General features: G+C 34.6%; 1 protein-coding gene across 1 annotated transcript in view; it reads right to left on the bottom strand.

The window, feature by feature from the left end:
• Positions 1-20,791, bottom strand: part of FMN2 (formin 2) — a 149,887-nt gene that overhangs the window by 106,574 nt on the left and 22,522 nt on the right. Inside the window, exons 3-4 of the mRNA XM_058801633.1 lie at positions 13,731-13,883; positions 9,437-9,493 (exon numbers count right to left, since the gene is read on the bottom strand). Coding sequence (XP_058657616.1) covers positions 9,437-9,493; positions 13,731-13,883 — 210 coding nt within the window. The remainder of the gene's footprint in view (positions 1-9,436; positions 9,494-13,730; positions 13,884-20,791) is intronic.

Here is a 20,791-nt window from a genome sequence, read left to right as displayed (position 1 = left end):
AGCAGCCTATAAGCAAGAGGTACCTTAAAAGTCAGATTTCCTTAAAAGTTAGGATAAAAACTGTCTGGATTTATTTTCTCCTCAATATTAAATTGCTTGCTGAAATGCCTAACACATGATTAATTGCTTCCTTTCTTTGTCACCTGTGTTTTTTCTAAAGTATTTCAGCTATGATACCAAAGTGTTTGGTAGTTTTCCTGTGTATCTGGGCCAAGGCAACAATTCATCTCATTCTGTTAAAACATAAAATCTGGCATACCTTGAACATTACTGCCTTGACACATTAGAGAAAGGTGTTGAATTTTTCAAACCAGACCTTTCCCTGGTTTTCAATTCCACTTGAAATTGTCCAGCAATCTGGAAAGCAGTCACTGTGAAAACTAATTCTATTATTATTTTCATGCTCTTTATATACATCAATTGTAAGCTTTTATGCTAGAAATAACAATATGGATTCTATGAGCCAAAATGTGAACATCAATAGTTTAAATTTGAAGGGCCTAAAACACCTTTAAGCTCTAGTAGGGGAGATGAAGAAAGGTGAAGATTTTTCCAATGAACTTTGCCCCATTCTGATAAGCAACTGTCCAGAGTATGATACTTCTGCACGGTACTTGTCCTTTTCATCTCAGAGTTCAGCCAGACCACAAAATGGGAGGTTCACATGTTGCTTTTGTCTTAAGCTTCCAACAGGGAATAGGCAGCAAAAAATATCCACAGTAACAATAAATCTTTGTAGATACCCTGAAGCACAAGCCCACTACTCACAACAGAAAAGGTTTGGAGAAATGGAAAGAGAGCCTCCACAAATATATCCATAAACATGCTGAAGGCAGGGGCCTGAAAGTATCTCATCTTTTTTAACTCTTTAAAAGTGTGAAAGTTATATTAGAAACAAAGTCGTATCATTTTGAGTGAAAGAACTTTAAAAAAAGGCAATCAAAATCAAGTAATCAAAAATGAGCTTTAAGTATAGAGAAGTTAACTAAAATCTTTCTGGCATAGTGAACATTTAAGAAACCCCTAATTTGTATATTTAGAAAAAGCTGAATAATCATAAACAGCAATTGCACACTCTGGAATATGCAAGTTAGTTTTTATGAATAGTTTCGGCCTTCCTCTCTAAAGAATAAATATGAAGAAAAACAGGTATTCAAAATACAGAACAGGAAAAAAGTGATTTTACTGCTTTTGTTTGTACCAGCTTAAGATGGAAAATGTAGTAACTTTTGATATAAATGTAAGTAGAAGATAAACTGTTACTCTACCTTGTATCCAAAGAGTAGAAATTATTCTCAGCCTTACTTTTAAGTTCTCATTTAGGTTTGGCAGTATGTAATTTTTCGTTTGTTTTTAAATTATTTAGGGCACTATTGAGTTAAATGCATACTTATTTTTACTAAGAAAAGCATTTTTTATCTCCCTTCTACATGGAGAATATTGTAGAAAATCTCAGGATTTACACCACTAAAAGGTAGCACCTGATATTTAATGCCAAGGGAAATATAAGAAGAACTTGAAAGAGTTCTCACTTTTGTGTGGAGGAGGTCTCTCAAGTACTTTAAATCCACTTGCCAAATTAAATGTCCTGCTAGGAATGTTACAAGATGTTTTCACATACTGATATGTACACATACACACTGACTTACACACATACACTTTTTCAAACTGCTTTCCTGTATTTAATGTAATTTCTTCATATGTTCTCTTCAATTTTTGTGGAATTCTTTTTTAAGAAAGCTTGAAATGTAAATAGTATAGTACCAAAAAATATTCTACGTAATCCAAGTATAGGATGTTACCATTGAACAAACAAAATCTCTGTTTTTACTGCTCTGCAAAAGATGAGAGAAATTTCATAAGTAAATAATGGAACTTACAATACAAATCGTAGTTTGGTATAAAAGGAGTTTATGGACTTTCACCTGAAATAGGATTTATGGTTTAGACAATTTAGGAAAAAATTGTATTTTAATAATTAATGAATACAGCTCATAAGTTTTGCTCTAACCAGGAATTCATAGATGGCATAAGAACTACCTCAAATTTATCTATTTTCATGAGTAAGAACAGTGAAAAGTCAGAGAAGAAGAGAGTAAAGAATTTACACAGAATTTTCAATAAGCATAAAGCTACTATGCATTTGCATTCACTGCTCCCTAAGGGAAGTTACAGTGCTCTGCTATTATTTTACGAGAGACTCACTGTAAAAGGCAAGAGAAGAAATACATTAATGCTTAGAATCAAACACAGACAGAAAGGTGATAATTATTTCTATGCAATCCCTATCCCATAGTTCTCCCTTTTCAGAAAGGGAAAGTCTCTCCCATTATAGTGAGAGGATTTAAAGCATTGGAGTTGAAGCATTGCCAAACAATTCTTGTTAAAATAAATTATTTTCTCAGTTTTACTCTCATTCTCCTTTTCCTCTCATCAATTATTGCCCAAACCCTAACACTGGTGCTGCACATCCAAGAATTTGTACCTTAAATGACAAAAAACCCCATCTTTGTCTAAGTATAAAGCATAGTCAAAACACAAAGAGAAGAATGCCCATATGATTCAAGGATGTAAAATCTACATTATTACTATTACTGTTGTTGATATTATTATTAATATACATTCTCATAAAATCTGTGATGAAGAAGCTGTGAAATGAGATTAGTTGCAAGAACTTGACCCACAATTTAAGAATTTTAGTCAATGCCTGAAAGGAGTAACTCACAGGAAATAGAGGTTTTTACAGCACACACTTTCATCTCTTTTAGCTGTTATCAAAACAATGCATCAGAAACAGAGCAAGATTTACCATTTTCCCACTGACTAGGCAAAGCAGGAAATACATACTACCATTACCTCATACCCTTGCTCAGAGATGGGCAAAGTCCTGAGAAAAAAGACCAAACATGAAAGCTAACCTTGCTTGGAGGAGGGCATTACTGGAAAAGAGTTTGTACATCATGACCTCCTAATTGAGTGTCCTAGCTGAGTGTTCCACTCAACACTGAACTGTGCTATGATTCTTCTGTGTTTCAGATCTATGATATATGTCTGTCTCAATAAAAGTGGAAAAAGAGAATAAAGAATCTTTGAAACTAAAATGAGCATAGAAGTAAAACTTCATCTTGACATTAAGAACACAGATTAGAGAAAAAAAAATTTTAGTCTCACCACGACTAGGAGGGAGAGTGCAAAAATGTGTTATTGTAACTCCACTGAAAAGAATAAAATGTATTGTTTCTTTTAAAAAGGCAAACATTGCCTTCAAGCAAAATAACAGAAGTCAATCCAAGTATTGTGAAGTCTGGATATAATACAAAACACTAATATTTGTTCTGAGAATTAACTGCTTACATTTTTCTACCACACAGGCATGACATTCTATACTCCTGTTTTTTCATTTAAATATGTAGTCTGTGATTTATATTCCATGTTTTTGTCAATTAATTATGTCCGATGCAATTTTTTCCCTTTTATTTTTTTTAAACTTCTGCCTCATCAAAACTAAATAGAAGATGGGTTCACGATTGTGGTTGAAGAAACAAATTTTATCTTCAGCAGGATATTGACCTATTTGCTTAAATGATACTAATTCATTTATAACTTTTTAATTATCACTTTAAAGGAAGTCATCCATGAGGCTGGTAGACCAAACCAAATGTTTTCATTTCACTGGTTTAAAAAAACCCAACTAACTAACCAAAACAACAGTGACAGAGCAGTGCTTTCTAAATATTTAGTGTTTTGAGGAGTTGGGAAGGTAGAGGATCTGCTTTGAGAGATGCTCAGATTGCTAAATCTTGGTTTGATTAAACAGGGCAAGTGTATGTACATTCTAAAGGCTAAGTTATTAATTAGCAGCAAGCCACTCCTTTGACTGAGACAAAAAATTCCCGCTGTAGAGTGTCTGCAGGACCGCCCGGGAGTGAGTTGCGAGTGCCTCGCAATCCATTCAAAAATGCTTAACTGCCATCTAGTGGCTGAGTAAGCAGAATTTAGGGTGCCCTTCAGACTGTCTAAATAAGTACTTCCCTCTCTTCTGATATTTCTATTTGTCTTCTCATCCTTCTTTCATGGCCAAAGAAACCCCACCAGTATCAGATGACAGTATTTAATTGCAAAGTGGCTACTAGCCGTGTGGGAAGCAGCACAGACTGGAACAGTCAGTCTCTGTTTAAGCTGTATTAAGGCCTCAACTCAGAGAATATCACTTCATATTTCAAAAAGTTTAGTTAATTTACCTGCTGCAGTTTTAGGAAATAAAACATCTATTTGTGCTTGTAAGGCTTTCTGAAGACAAACCAAAAAATAAACCTGAAAATGGCAGCATGTTTGAACTGAAAAGTAACTTCTAACATTAAGAATCTAAGAATTCCATCAATAAAATTTGAAACTTCTGCATAAAAATTATGTTTCATGAACATAATGCAAATCAAGTGTTTTATGTTCAACTTGTTCTGAGTTCCACAAAGTTAAATTCCCATTTGCTGCCTAAGCAAAACATTCTGCATTTCAGCAGTTCCTATGACCCTGGCAGTAAAGGCTCCTGCTAGGTTTGTATAATTTCATTTCCTGCAAACTTTGTTTTCCTTTCTGTGTGTTTCCAATAAAACATCATTTACTTTGAATGCTAACAAGAAAACACCATCTACCTACATTGCTTCCCGAAATCCAACTGCTTAAAGCTAAGCTACCCCAATTCTAACATTGGACTTACAATTAGAATGTAAGTTCCTCCACATCACACATTACAAATCTGGCTTTACATTTTGCAAGATAAAAAACCCCAGAGAAATATCTCTGAATTTCTTAAACTTTTTGTTTTCTGAAATTTGGATATTCTGGCATGATTTTGTAGAAAGTTTACATTGGTACAGTTCTTAAAAGAAGAAATGCAATTCTATTCAGTTGATTCATAAGGAAATATAAAAAAAAAAAAACTTCTGTCATAATCCTTTATTTCCTCAATGAGACAATTGTATAAGTAGATCCTTTTGAATATTTAATGCATATTTTTGGTTGGTCTTTTTTTACCCAAGTATGTAACTTATTTTTCCCTGCTGAAATCTACAAGTCCGGCAGTCATATCTTTGTAGGAAAATAATTGTTTTAGACTAACTGCTCATTGCTTCCTCAAGCCTTCTCTTCCCCCTTACAAAAATTAACCTGTCAAAAAGCAAAAGGATGGAAGGGGACTAACACTTTTTCACATTTTTTTTCTTAATAAATATCTCAAGAAAGAACACACAGAATCAAGCAGTGTTAAAAATGCCACAGCCACAGAGCTGTTTGCGAGGCAACAAAGAGTTCCCAATTTTCCTCAGGTTTTTGTTGAAGCCAGTGGTTCACTAGTCTTGTTTATAGTTAGTATATGTGCTGATAAAAACTGTGTAATACCAAAATAACACAGGTTTTATACCAGACTACAAGTGTCTTAACAGTCTAAGGCAGGTTTATAAAATCTCACCTTTTTAAAAATTCTTTTTTGTATTTCACTGTTTGAGACTAATCTTTTGTCTACCTTCTTTATCTTACCTTCACCTATAAAGAATAATCTCTGAAACTTACTTTAAGAGAGAGTTTTGGGCAGCATGCATGTTTCTGAGACAAATTCTAGTTGTGACATTTTATAATAACGAAAAGTAAATTCCAGTCCCACCAATGTTTTATACTTTTTAAACAGACTGATTATGTATTTATCTTACAAGATTTCAGAACCTTTTTTCTTGTATTACTAAGTGTCAAAATTGGAACATTTCCAATCTCACTAAGCTATTGCCCTAAGGAATTACAATAAGTCATAGTCAAAAACTAGCATCTGAACAAGGGTCCCTACTGAGAGAGGACTTACCAGTAAATTGGGGTGTTAGGCATATTCTAAAGATACATCCATGAGTCTATTTTTATAAAGCAGAAAGTATCTTCAAGATGGCAAAACCTGGGATACAATTTATTTTTTTAAGATTAGACTTGTTTCCCTATGATATTGCTGGAAAGTATGCCAATAGATCATGCAGTAGAAACCCATCTTGAGCACCTCAGAACTGCCAAAATTTTGTCTGGCTTTCAGTACCAGTGGAAGTACTTGGAATTCCAAAAGGGCATATCATTTTGGTTGAGGATTTATTTGTTTGGTAAGATGTGGTGAACCAAACCAAACTAAGACAGAAACATTATGAGCATAAGAATTTTTTGATGACAAGCTTTTCTGATGTAAATAGGGTTTAAATAGTCAGTGTAAACTATTTTATAACCAAACTGCCCTAGACTGCAACAGTTGGGCAAAACCTCCTCTCCTGAGGTGGGATTACAGGGACCAGGCATGAAATGGCATGAAGTATTCATTGTATTTGGATGCTGACAATTAAATAAATTTAAAAAGGGCTTTGTTTTTAAAATTGTGTGGTCCACAGAATGGACTCTCATCACAAAAGATCCAACATAGAAATTTAAAATAATTTTATAATTTTATAATATGGTGTATAAAGCAATTCTTTTAAAGTGCCTTTCAAACAACTTTAGGTTTCTGGCTCTGTAATGTCCCACTACTAACCAAAGCCTAGTTTACATAAACTCATCCTACAATTAAAGGATTTTTTTTCTTCATCTTTTTGGTAAGAATCTATTTTTACCTACCATGGAAACAAAATCAAGCTACTCTGAAAAGTAAGTTAAAATATACAGAAAAGTATGAGAATAGTACAGAAGATCAGGGGTACAAACAGAACCGAAATTGGTTCTTGCACAAAGTACAGCTGTCAAATTTAAATATCAGGTTTGAATCTAGAGTTTCTAAATTAGAACGCTCAATTTTTCTCTTCTTCTTTCACTAAAGGAGTTAAGGCTAACAAAACGTTCTCTGTTCGTAGTGGGAAGACTAAGCACACATCGTTGCTATTTGGCATTTCAAAACCAGGACTTGAAATGGCTGCCAACTTTTCTTACTTTTCCACTGCCTAACAATTCCTGTATAAAAAGCAAGCACACCCCCACGTCCTTTGTTTTTGTAGCTGTAATTTAGAAAAAATAGATATTTTGGACTCAAAAAAACACTCTTAAAAAAATGTCCAGAAATTATGCTATAAAATATTCAGATTATATATAATATTGTAAAGATAAGGAAAAGGAGAGCATACATATAAAGAAGCTCCTTCAAGTGACAACAAATTATACAATCCAGGCTGTATTACTTGTGCCTGTAAATTAAAGTTCTTCTGATTCTTTTTGTTAAATGTTTATCATAACTGAGATAATTTATCAGCACATCATGTTACAACTCTGTTCTGGCCAATAATCTTCAATTATATTAGTACTATGTGGGAAATGTGTTTTCCCAGAGAAAGGAGGGTGGAGTCTGTAAAAAGACTGAGTTGATCAATTCAAATTTTAAACTAGAGCTCTCTCATTTATGTATGAAAAGGAAAAGAGAAAAATCACCTACTAGGCTAACTTCAGCCAACCCTTTCTTTTTTCAGAAATTAAAACTGCAGACCACACAAGAGGGTACATCTCTAATAGAAACATGTTCATCACTTAAAAAATGTACAGATAACATGAAGAATGATCTGATTGCAGTACAGGATTTACCTACAAACATAATGGCCATGCTATTTTCTAGATGTTTTTATAGATTGATGTAGTTAAATACTGATAGATTATAGATAGATAGATAGATAGATAGATAGAAAGAATATGATTGACTGCTTCAATCACTACAGAAATAATTTGAACATATGACAACATTTTATCCACATACAGTTCCTCAAAGGAAAAAAACTGTAGACTCTGATTTTTAAAATGAACCAGAATGATGATGACATAATACAGCAAAAACTTCACTTTCTGCAAGTCAGTTGATCCTGTTAGTCCTGCAGGTCATTGATGAATAATAGCATAGAATGGAAGAAGTTCATGTTACTGCCATAAGGCATCACCACAAAGTAAGAGGGATGGGGATCTCCTAAACACTAGCAAATGGAATTCAGGGATTGGACAAGATACTAGGCTAGTCCTAAAAATAAAGAAAAGCTCCCAGCCACAAGTAAATGCCATTCAAGTGATCATGCAGTGCTCAAGAGCTCCTGGTTAAACTTCATTCTCATCGGAATTCTCAAAATACCATTTTTTTAATAGGTAAAATAAGTACATATTCATAGACCTATTTAAATTAATTACATTTCCAATAAGAAAACCATATTTATAGGTCATTTCTTGCAATGAATACAAGAGACTGGGTAAATCCATTCCTTTCATGCAATAACTTCCTCGAAGTATAGGGAAAAACGGCTTTACCACAACTAATAATCGAAACCATTGTTAGGGAAACCTGGGTGACTGAAATATAAAAATATCATGAGAAAAATATACTTTAGGTTAAACTTAAAATACCAGAATGAAGTATTATTTTGTAATATTATTTTAATTAATGAGCTGCAGTTTTAAAATGTTCCATACTATGAAGTTAGAAGAATTTAGATAACCAACTAGCAGAATTCTTTACAGTTGTTTGGCAAGGCAAGCCATAAAGTTAGTACACATGCTCTCCCCACCCATGGCTTACAAAATATGTGATCAAGCCCAAATGAAATTTGTATGTCTAATGATCAATAGTATGCATTTAACTTCACATTCCTTATTTTTCCCTGAAAAGCAAATTACTGACCATTTTCACAAATGCTGCTTGATACACTGATGCTTGAATTGTCCTGTCATAACACAAAAAGCCCCAAAACAAATACCAAAACCCAAAAAAACTACCAAAAAACCTTAAACCCCACAACAGAACACCCAGCAAACCAAAAGAAACAAAAAATACCCCATAAAAGAAAACCAAAACAAACACAAAGAAGGAAACAAGGGAAACAAGTTGTGAAATAGAGGAGGAAGAGAAGAGATTCCAAGAGTTTTTGGTCGCTGCTTGTTTCAAACCAAGATTTCAGAACTTAGCCTTCCTTCTAACGACTTCCAGAACAAGTGAATAGTGTTATTCACAAGACAGACCAGACTGTCTCCATTGTCCCAGCCTTACATGATCTCCTTTTTAAGTTCAGCATGCCCTCTAAACCTGTTCACATACTACCCCTGCTGTAAGCTTGAGGAGAGAGTCAGAAAAAAATCCCTGCCACTATCTTTTACAAGCACTTTTATAGATTAGCTACTATAATAAGATATTTTATAACTATTCCTTACTAATGCCATCATAGGGTTAACTTAGTTTTGAGCAGACGATAACATTTTGTAATAATCACCTTAGGCAGGCAGGAACCTTCAATCCTTACACCTGCATCCACTGTGGACCATATAAAAATACCCTCACTTTGGAGTTTTTTCATACAGAACATTTAGTACACAAAACTATTTCAAAAATATCTGAGAAAAAGTAGTGCTTCCTGCCCGCTTTTAAAAAAATAATGAAACATTTCTGTAAGAATCTTACCTGTGCCTGCTGAACACCACCCTCTTGCTTCTCTGTTTCTAGGACCGTAGATTTCAACTCTGAATTTGAAAAGAGGATACAGATTTTAATATTCTATAAATTAAAAAAAGACTGATCTTTTAAAATAAGCATTAAGAAATTCGTGAAAGGAGTATAAAGTTAAAAAGAAAAGAATGGTACTGTCCCACTTTCCAAATTATCCCAAAAATTACCTGTCCTTAAAATGGATGACTCTTTCCAGCTATGTTTTCCTTTCTTTCACTACCACAGAAATTTGAAAACTCCACAGTGCTACAGGTACTAATATATATCTTAAAAATAGATCAAAACATAAGACACTCCACAGCTAGGTCCTATTTCTTATTTTAAAACCAGATGACTTTTCTGACCTTAAAGAACTACACTGTGTCTCAGTTTCCTTGCCCAATAGGAAATAATCAGGAAAAGGAAAAATCAAACAACTCCACAGCAGCTACATCGTGCAAAGATCTTTAATCAGTTTAGGAGCTACAGCTAATGATGTCTCTTTACTGATCATGGCACAGTTATTTACACATAACAAGAACAGAAGTATTTTTCTCTACACCTGCCCAGAGACTATATGTGTGGTGTCTTTGCTGTATGTTTAAAGGTACCACTATTCAACAGGGAAATCTCTTGACCATTTGCAGAAAGAGTGAAACAGCTGTGAACTAGAGCTTCTGGATACATCATTTTTGGACACTTGGCCTCCTCACAGCTTTCTGACAATCCCAGCTGTTGGGAAGTGAGACATACAAGGAAGAAGTTTAATTGCAAGTGTGAGTTATGTCGCAAGGCTTGAAAATTTACAATCTACAATTTTTTTACCTGGCTGTGGATAAGCTGCACCTAGCAATAAAGAACTAATCATTTAGATTTTAGATTTTTCTGTTTGAGAGAAATGTTAGTATCTGTTTGATCTTTGCTCACAACAGATTTATTCTATGCTGATTTTCTATTATTAGACATGCACCCACAATGCTGAATGTCATTCAAATTAGCATAACTACCTCCCTTACATAAAAAATGCTTAACAAAACAGGACCAGACTGCTCCTATATATTAATCAATATTAAACAATTTGACAGAATTATCTAGCTTATTTTTACCAAAGAAATGTTATCCTTCTAAAAAGGATTCTAAATATAAGCTGAAGTAACGGTGATCTGAAAAGTTAACTTTAAGGTTAGTCAAACAAAATTTGGAAATAAAATCTACTTCCAGCAGACCAAACCTTTTTGCTAAGCAAAATGAAAAAAAACCCCAAACACTACCATCACAGTTGGAAAAAGAAGATTCGGGAAAAGAGTGCTGTATGAGAAATGAAACCTCTCCTTTAAAGCAAATCAAACAAAATTTTTTGATTGGGTTTTTTTCTGGTTTTTTAATATACTTTTTTAAAGAGACTAACTTGGATTTCAGGTAAACCCAGACTGCTATTTAGTGGTCTAAGACTGTTTCATTTTGCAGAAGTTGGATAATCTTTGAATGTCTTCACAAGTGGTTAAACAGCCCCATGGGAGATGGGATGATTTGACTCTAGTGCCTGCTTACTTGCCTTTTCCTGCTTGTCAAGTAGAGTAGTGTCATCAGCAAAGAATTAAAATAATTGAATTGCAAATGCCCTGTTGACTTTAGATTTGGGCAATGTGCTGAGATGTGGTAATGGTGGAGTGAAATGCCATAAGAAGAGACAGGAAGAGATTGGGTGTTCAAATAGAAAATTAGTCCCATACACATTGATCTTACTGTTGATGTTGGCCCATTTTGTCCAAAACTTTAACTGAATCCAGAACTGAAAAATGCATTTAGTATAAGTATTTGCTGACTTGAACCCAAATTCATATTAGATATTTCCACATGTCTGTTTTTAAATAAGTAACCAACCTAAAAAAAATAATGAAACAATAATTAACCTGACAAAACCCACTGCCCCAAAACCACAAAAACTCCCAACCGCCCTAACAGCCCTTTCCACACTTCCAGCAATGCTTCACATGATACAGAGCATACAGAAACACTATTAAATACAAACTATACTAAACAGATGATTAACTACTTTGAAAAATTTTGTCTCTTGCCTTACTTAAAGCTTGAAGTCCTACTATCTTTTCTAATGCTAATGTATACAATAAAAACAAAGGTTCTATAAAAACATCCTGCTGCATCTTCTCTCAATTAATGCTTTTGTCTAAAATGCATGGTTTTTTCAGGCACTATTGTTTCTAATGGTGATCTCTTTAATTCAGACAGTAATAATTATATATTAAAAAAATACAGCTACCCTGCACATAGTAACTTAAGCTTTTTTAAAAATATTTGTCCCCTACGCACTGCAAAGACATAAATACACAAAATAATTTAGTTAAAAATTTTGAGGAAGGTGTTTATGCTCAGGTTTCACATCACTCACCTCCAGGTTCTTCCAAATGACAAGTATGTGAACAATTAAAGAAAGTTAAATTATTCACCTGCCTGAGTTGAATTCAAAAGAATTATAACTTTTTCTTTTCCTCCATGTGGTACATTGAAAAATCACACCAAAATTTCAGTAAATAAATCTTAAGAACTGCTTCTATTAAACTTAGAAAAATTCCTGATACATAACTTTTCAATTTATTTCTAGCTCTATTTCTTAATACTTTTGCAGGTTTTTTTTTGAGAGGGCACTAGCTGAGATAAGGAGCAGAAAATTACTGTAAATGTTACATCCATGTAGTAGGTGCAATAAACAGAAAAACATAGGATGGAAACAAATCACATACAGAATTAATACATTTTAAAATTATTAGTATTGTACTTATGATAGAAACACACTAAGTGTATCTTTAAATTTCCAAATGTTTTATGTTATCAACATTCTTCTAGATTTTAGAGAAACTAAATTCTTGTTGACTTACATCAACCTCTGTTGGGCTAAAACCTCAAAATAATTTAATTTGAAAGTCACCCTTTTGTTCTTCAAGTGCACAGCATGTTCATAAATAGTGTGATCACACATCCATTAGGTAAGTCTCCTAGCTGAGAAACACAACTCTCAGAGTAGATGGCATTGAATTCTACTGCTACATATGGCAGCACTTCCATTGAGTACAGCATAAAACAGGAGATCATTGGTTAAAACCTGGACTAGCTCAACAATCCAGCACTGCAGAGTTCCACACTCTCAATTGCATCAGTGAGATGGATGCAGAAATGTTTCCTTGATCTCCAATAGAATTCCTTTGGTAAAAGACATAGTATTAAACAGAAAAATACAGCAGTATTGCATTTTTGTTTGCACCGCTTGTTTTGCTTATGAACACTGAAATAAGTAATACTAGTAAAAGTAAAATGTTGCCATGGCAAAAGGAATAGTTCAGACATGTTCCAGAGGAAGTGGCAGAGAAGTCCCAAAGAAAAGCAAATCTGAAATTAACTCCACCCAAAGCCTATAAGTAATACATAGAGATCTGTTGAAATAACAACTCTTCAACTCTGAGCAACGAAAAGGAGGAGTGGAAAGGAATGAAAAAATTGTGAATACCCAGTGGCTCTCCATGGACAGCATGGGGATGAATGCAGTCTACAGTTTTGAGAGCTGCTGAATACTAATTAATGGAAAGCAAAGCCTCCAGGAACCTGTGGTATTTATGGGTCAACACTACTAACAGAAAACAAGCTTGAAATCCTCTTCTATATTTCTTTGTCATCTACAAGGGAGGTAGTTGCTTGGTTTTAATTTTCAGTGTCAATAAAGCTCTTAAAAAGCATGAAGAAGACTGCAGAAATTCATCTGGTAGGATAACCTCATAAATTTTAAGAAAAACTGACCTTGTAAACAAGTCCTTGTTTTATTTTTTCAGATACATTTTTTCTACCCCTCTGTCAGCACAGGACTGCTGAATCTACAAAGGAATACTTTACACCACTCTAATAACTTTCAGTACAGCACCAGTTGGTTTCTGAAGTTTTCATATTTTTAAGAAGAAAAAAGAACTCATATCTCATAGCTCTGAAGGTATGTATACTGGAAAAGAATAAAGATCACAGCACCTGGCAAAATCCATTATTTAACAAATGCCAGGTACACATCTTGGTTGCTAACAAAAAGAATGCATTTTTGGTGAATATTTTTTATTAGATTCATACTAGCTGACATTATTCTGAAGTTAATCCAAGATTCTCAAAACCAGGTGTTTGTTAGTAGCCAAGATACTAAGTTTATATTTCAGATTCTAAAACACAGCAGCCTCCTATATCCTATACATTTATCTTCTCTATATCCAAGAACTGTACCTTCTCCTGAAATTTTGAGCCTTTGTTCTTCATCTGGAGGTTTGGGTGGAGGCCATGCAGATGGAATTCTCCTTGGAAAGCTTCCTTCAATGTAATCTGTTGAATGTGTGGGTTGGCTAACTGCAGCCCAAGTATAAAGCTGGTCTTGCTGTGATTAAAAAAAAAAAAAAGATGGAAAAGTTCATATAGAAAGACAAGGTCAAAATATCTAAGCTTTTGTTTCCAGTACAAATAACTCAACATCCCCTATATCAAGACAGACTTGGTTTTATGCTCTTCAGTCCGATAAAGACTTAAGATATATCTATATTAAAATACTTATGTTCATTAACAACAGAATATTAAGCTTTTGGTTTTCTGGTTTTTTTTGAGTAAGGAGCTCTTTGCCACTTCTTTTCTTACAGCTATAACATATTCTCTCCATCATGACTGCACTTTGTCACATATGGCCACTTTTATGGCTTGGAGGGAAATATTTCTTTCCACACCATACATAATCATTTTACACCAAACACACAAGCAAGGAAAATGGACAGAATTATTTCAGCAGTAATTAAACCGATATATGCACTCTTTGCAGCCCTATTTTTATCCTTTCCATTTTACTATTTTTAGAAAAACAGGTAAAAAGGTGGATTTTCTTTTGGAGTACAAAGAAAAAAACTCCAAACCAACAGCTAAAGGTGTTCTTAGTCCTCTGAGCTCAAATCAGATTAGATCCTTCTTGGTCAACAGCTTTGAGTTTGAGTCTCTGATTAAAAGGAGGACACAGAGAGTTTCTGATGAAAACTAGGGCAAACTTAGAATTTATGCTAACAGCAAGATTTTAGATGATCACAATTCAAGCAGTTATTCTTGTGACTCCTAGTCTGCATCAGCATGCACAGCTTGTGATTAAACATTTATAATACTGTAAATTCTATAGAGATCATTCACAGCAATTGCACAAGTAACCTAGCAAATTATCTGTAAAGATGGAAATATTGTAGCACAAAACTAGAAAAACCATCAAGTCACATAATGAAAACACAATCATATCACAGAAATACCTTCTTACAAAGATGGTGTTCATTGGACTTCATTCATTCTACTGACTGAGTAAAAGCGGGTACATATTTCATTTTCAGATTAAAACTTTTTTTTAAATTTGACAGATAATGAGCTTTAAAGAGAAATGCAGGAGCAAGAAGAAAACGATGCTTGTTTTTGGGATAATCACTATTGTATGTGACTAAGTTTCTACTTGCCTGAAAATAAATTGCTGTAAGAGTAAAAATGTTCCATTGGGAGCAACTTACTTGGAACAGACAAATGCTGGTAATAAAGGAAAACCCTCTGTTTTACAGAGGGTGCCTCAGTCAGGGTCAAAGGAAGCTCATTAGACCTTCCCAGTACAAAAAACATGGCAAAAATCAAGATACATACATTAGCTTTAGATAAAGGTAAAAATAAATGGATAAAAAGCTTAATGAAAAAATAACATCAGGTTCTTTACATAACCCTGAACTCTGTGATCTTCGAAAAGCCTGTCCATTAGAGTAGCATTACGATGCTACTGTATTTGAACATCTGAAAAGGCTTGATTAATTCAGTCCTTGGAGTCAATTCTTTCCCTTTGTCTATTTCCAGCTTTTTAAAGGATATGAGTTTCTGAGTTTGTGCCCAATTTCCAATACTGTTTGAGTAAGAGGTAGAGGGAGTTCTACCTGTACATGTTGTGTGAAGAAAAAGTCTTGGATTTTGCTATTAGTCATGTTTCTGCACCATTTAAATCTCAAAAAACACCGAGGAAAATAAGACTTGAAAAAGTCATTGAAAAAAAACAGAACAATTTTTTTCTTGCCCATTCTACCACTTTTTACAGTCCAGGAAACACAGGGAAGAACATGCTCTGCACAGGGTTAGCTGACTAAGCACAGATGACTTTAACAGGATTGCATGTAGGGTTATAGGGCAGTAAAACAAATGACAACTAATGTTTAATGTTTACATAGCATAAATGAGGAGGACAAACAGTTAAACTGTTCCTGGACATGACATTTCACCATGCCAGTTCTTGAAAGATATAATAGAAAAATTTAGCAACAGATCCTTGAAATGAGATAAGTCTACATGAATCAAGATGTATTAAAAAAAAAAAAAGAGCTCAGAATTATTGTACAGATGGTACACATTATGAAGGCAAGAAAATATGAAGTACTTATGTTCTTGCTGATATAATTTACAGCATATAAAATATAAGGCGTTATAAATTAAATCATCATACAACTTGGTAAAAAACTCTTAACCCAGCATAGGAGCTTTTTTGTGAGTTTAAAAGATAGTATTTTTTGGTTGCATTGCATTTCAGGGGGATTTCTTTGTTTTGTATTCAATACAGAGAAGAACAATAGACTAGACACCTCATATAATGGAAATTTATAGATGTAAATGTAGATTTTCAAAAATGCTATAGACTTGCACTATAATGAAAGCATATCCATATAAACAAGGTATTTAACAATAACTATTTTCAGATTACTTGCAAGCTTATAAATGCTATTTAAAATATGAAAAACCCTCATGCCTTCATGACAGAAAGATAATCTGGATGGCAAGTTGATAGTCCATAAATTACACTTTAAAAGGGAAAAGATTAACCCCATCTCTACTTTCATGCCCTTTAAAAGATACAAATCATTTGAATATCTTAATTCCTATGTACTGAAGCTATGGTCCAAAACCTAATCCTCTTTGTGTTTTGTCTTCAGCTCCTTGTCAGTCAATATACTAACCCACCTCATTTCTCCTCTTACAAATCTGATAATGCCATAAATGTGCATGATTTTTAGAACTGCTTGAAGAAATATGCTATTCTGTGATGCTGAAGTCCTGTTCCAGCAAAAAAACCAAAATAGTCCAAATAAAAAAATTAAGGTTTGTTTTTTAGTATTAATAATTACAAAGTAATCATCCACGAACCTAGATTTCCACATTCAATTTTTTCTCCTTTAGTCTTTTCATTTCAGAGGCAATTTTTACTAAATATCATTATACGTACAGTCAATGAATACACTTACCGTGATCAAGTTTTGGATACATCTGGAATTTCCCCTTCACCTTGCTCAGACTCCACTATTTAGTCTTTAAAGCATCTTTTTTGAGGGAAAAAAAAAATCACGTACATGTCCTAGTAATAAATGATCCCAGTCTTATTTATTCAGACTCATCTCTGAAAGCTTCAAGCTGTCTGAGTCCAGCGCACTAAGCATGATGTCAAGAAGAGTTCTCGTTTCCACACGTCCTTACACAGCACTTTCCACTGGTTCTTAAAAGTGCAGAGCATTTGCACATGGGCGAGGCAAACTGCCTGCAGGATCTGATGGTACCTAATCAATATACATTTTACCACTTATAGATGCTAGCACTTAGAATCACAGAGCCAGGGCTGTAGTTTAACTCACTCTCTTCCCAGACAGCTCTCAGTGTGCACAGAGGAGGGCTTTTTGTTAAAACTTTTCATTCTCTGCTACCACAGTGTTACATTTCAACTATGTAATAAATTAATATCAAATATTCACTTCACTGCTCAAGCTGGAGATTCTTTCTGGCTCATCTTTAAAAATGGAAATGAATGTTGGAAGCTACTCAAAGAAAGGCCCCAAGCAAATGCCTTGTGGCTGGTGGACCCAAAAGTAGGGCCATGAGTTAGACCTGCAGCAAACATCAGAAGTCATTCTGGCGGGCCTGGACCTTTCAGAAAAGGGTTCACACATTTTACACACAGACACCAGTTTTGTTCCCTGGGCCACAGACTGAATTACAGATTAGTAAAACCCTCACTGCAGGAATATAATATGCGACCTTGAATGCATGCTATATTACTCCTGGAGCTATGCAGGTAGTACAACCTTCTGCTCAAAGTTGTTTCAGTTTTTAATCAGCTGTTTATCTGCTTCTAGTTCAAAGAACAAAAACAGCCATTGTGAGAACGGCTTAAAAGATGTATAGGAAATGGGGTTGAAATAACAATAGGTGTATGCACCTTTACCTCACATGGCTGCAAAAGCATGAATTAGCAATGGGAGGATCAAGAAGGAAAAAAATCTTACCAGAAGTATTTAGAAAATTCTCAAGGAAAAAAGCCAAAGCACAGTCAGGTGGGAAAGGTGAGACAGTACAGCAGCACAATGCTCTAGTATTGGGCAGCAGTAGAAGGAGGAAGTATTTCAGCAGTACCTCTAAACTTTCTTACATGAGAGTGCATTGGTACTCATATGCATCTTGGTTCTTGTATTGAGCCATGATGCAATAGGCCTCTATTTTGCAGAACTATCTTTTTTAATAATAAACTTGAATTTTTTTTTCACTAGAACTATAAAAATTCAAAGTTATACTGAAAAGGGAAGAACAGAATTGTTGGCATGTTCTCAGGCGAGTATAAATGGGCCAGGAGTAAACACAGAGCAGTGGTTACGAGAAGGTTCCTACTCATCAAGTCATTCTGGATGACATTCTTTCAGAGTGAAGAAGTTGAAGAATTAGGAGAGGAAAAAGTATAATTCCATTCAAGATGTAATAAGATAAACTCATAGAGGAATTCCATTTTATGTTACTTGGGATAAGAAAGGACCAGATGCCACGTCTCAGAAATGTTTTCCAGGCTAAGAGCTCCAAAGAGTTTGTCCAAATTTGTATATAATTTCTTGGCATTTAGTCTGTTTCAAGTGTGTTGAAGGAATTAATTTTTTTTTTCCATTGAGGCGGTTTAATCATTCTAGTATAGTAAGCATAGTACCTCTAAAATGAAAGAAAGTCAACTGCATGTTCTCCACTGCATACAAAGAGTTAATTGTGGAAGCAAGGTTTTAGTTCGAGAAACTAGAGCCAGACTAAAACGGTCTTATCAGCAGGAGACTGCTTTATTTTAAGCAGCTTTTTAAATAAAGAAATCAATACTTTTAAGAATGGGGAAAGTGGTTTACTTTGTGAGGACAGGTTCAGTAACAAAGCTCTGTCTTGCCACAGACAGAACCAGAGCAGTGATTAAACATGGCCCTTGACTTGTGCTGCCTTGAGCTGCACTAGTGAGCACAGATGCTTTCCAGCAAGTCCTTCATAATACTGTAATGTGTAGCTGAAGCAGCACTTTATCCTCATGAACTAAATTTGTTACATAAGCATTTTACTTGAGTCAGAGGGCTTTTTCTTTTTAGAGAACCAATGTGCCTAAACAATGAAGTTAAAAACACTTCAATTGTCAAAAGTCATGAAACATTTATTTCCCATTAAATGACTTCAGCCTCCTCAACCAAAGAGAAAAATCATGCTTGATCACATCAAACTTCGCTCAGGATTCAACACTATATCCCAGGAGAGGCAAAGAAAGCCAATAGCTCTGCAGTTAGAGGTCTCACTGGGAAAGGAAATCGGGAAACGAAATTTCAGATTTCCACATCTATTCTCATTCTGTTACAGTGCTGTCTTGGTCTTCCTGTTCCCCAGTAACTGCTACATTTTTCAGAGCTGAATAGGCTCAACTGGTGAGCTTACAGTAAACTTTCCTTGGAAGAAGGAACAGTGGCTAACCTTCAAGAAAACAGGTCAAGACCTAGCTTCTCTACACATCCAACTAAAACACCCACTTGGAAGGCCACATCCCAAGACCACCAGGTTATCAGCTACTACTAACAGGACCTGAGGGTTTGCCTTCTCATTGATTCATCAGAAAATGTAAGCTGAGACAAGAAGCATCCTCATCAGGAATTGTTTTCATTTTCACTGACACAGTTCTTCTACAAGTTTGGACTCTGAAAAATTTGAATTATGCAAATCAAACTGCTTACTTAGAAAATTTCTCTATGCAATTTGACAATGTAATTTTTACTATTGTAAAAACTCTCTTTGAAAGAGATATGCAATATATATGCAAATTCAACCCTCAATTTATTTACAATTCCAAGTAAGAAAAGGCATCTTTTTATGACTGACATTTTGAAGAAAGAGAACTAACCTAAAGAAAGTCATAAAATATAAATATCTCTTGAGGTGGCAGGCTGACCACCACCTTCATCATATGCACAATGATACTAAAAATTTTAAACAGGTACTGTAAACTTAACATTCAGTATATGGCTCTTGAGGCTCTTCAGAGCAACAAGCAAATTATCAATGTTCACTGCAAAAAACAAACTCTGAAAACCTAGCAACATGCTACACATAAAACATCTAAGTTGAAAGTGCATATAGTAGCATCATCGCAAAGAAACAGAACAAAGAAAGAAAAAGAAGAATAGAGTAAAAGAAGACCTCAGGACCTGAGCTAACAACAACAGCAAAAACAACAACAACAACAAAAAAGAACCCAACCATTTTCCTAAGAATGGAAGTAGAGAAATAGCATAAGAACAATACTTCGGCCCAACAATCAACCAACTGTTTGCATTGTAGTACACTCAAGAACATTCAGAATTGCTCACCACAAAAGACAAAGTGCCACTAAGTGTGACTGGGCAATGGAAGAGGAGACATGGAGGCTTTGATTTGGCCAAAATGAACTGCTATGGTAACCTACACTTGAAAAAAGGTTAAGACAGCAGATTAACCATCTATTTTCTCTGCTCTAGTCCTCAATTTTCACTTGTTCACTTTTAAATTCTTATTCACTATTGACTCCAATGTATTATGATAAAATCAAGTACTCCAATGTACTGCTCTGATAAATACTGGTCTGAGGTGGAACTGCATTCAGTCTTACTTATTATATGCCCAAGCATTGAAAGTATGCTTGTAAAAAAAGCTGCATGTATTGTTGCCAGCTATGTGCTGCAGTTTAGAATTAAAGTTCTCCTAGCTGCTCTCAGTACTTGGGAAAGTTCTTTGGAAACTGATTCACTGGTATATTCTGTCTGTTTTCTGAGAAAGGAGTCTATTTACAGTCTGTTTTCCTACTAATTTTCAGACTGATATCAGCAGTGCAAATAAGTTAAAATTAAGTCAAGCCTTCATGTCACTAATTTATCTTCCTTCCGACTTGCAAAGTCCCACCATCTGCTCCTACTCAGCAGAAAGAAAGCA

Source organism: Ammospiza caudacuta, chromosome 3, assembly GCF_027887145.1.
Source record: "Ammospiza caudacuta isolate bAmmCau1 chromosome 3, bAmmCau1.pri, whole genome shotgun sequence".
In the NCBI taxonomy this organism is placed as follows: domain Eukaryota; kingdom Metazoa; phylum Chordata; class Aves; order Passeriformes; family Passerellidae; genus Ammospiza; species Ammospiza caudacuta.
Note: the sequence above shows the minus strand (reverse complement) of the source record. Positions and strands in the feature narration are given on the sequence as shown.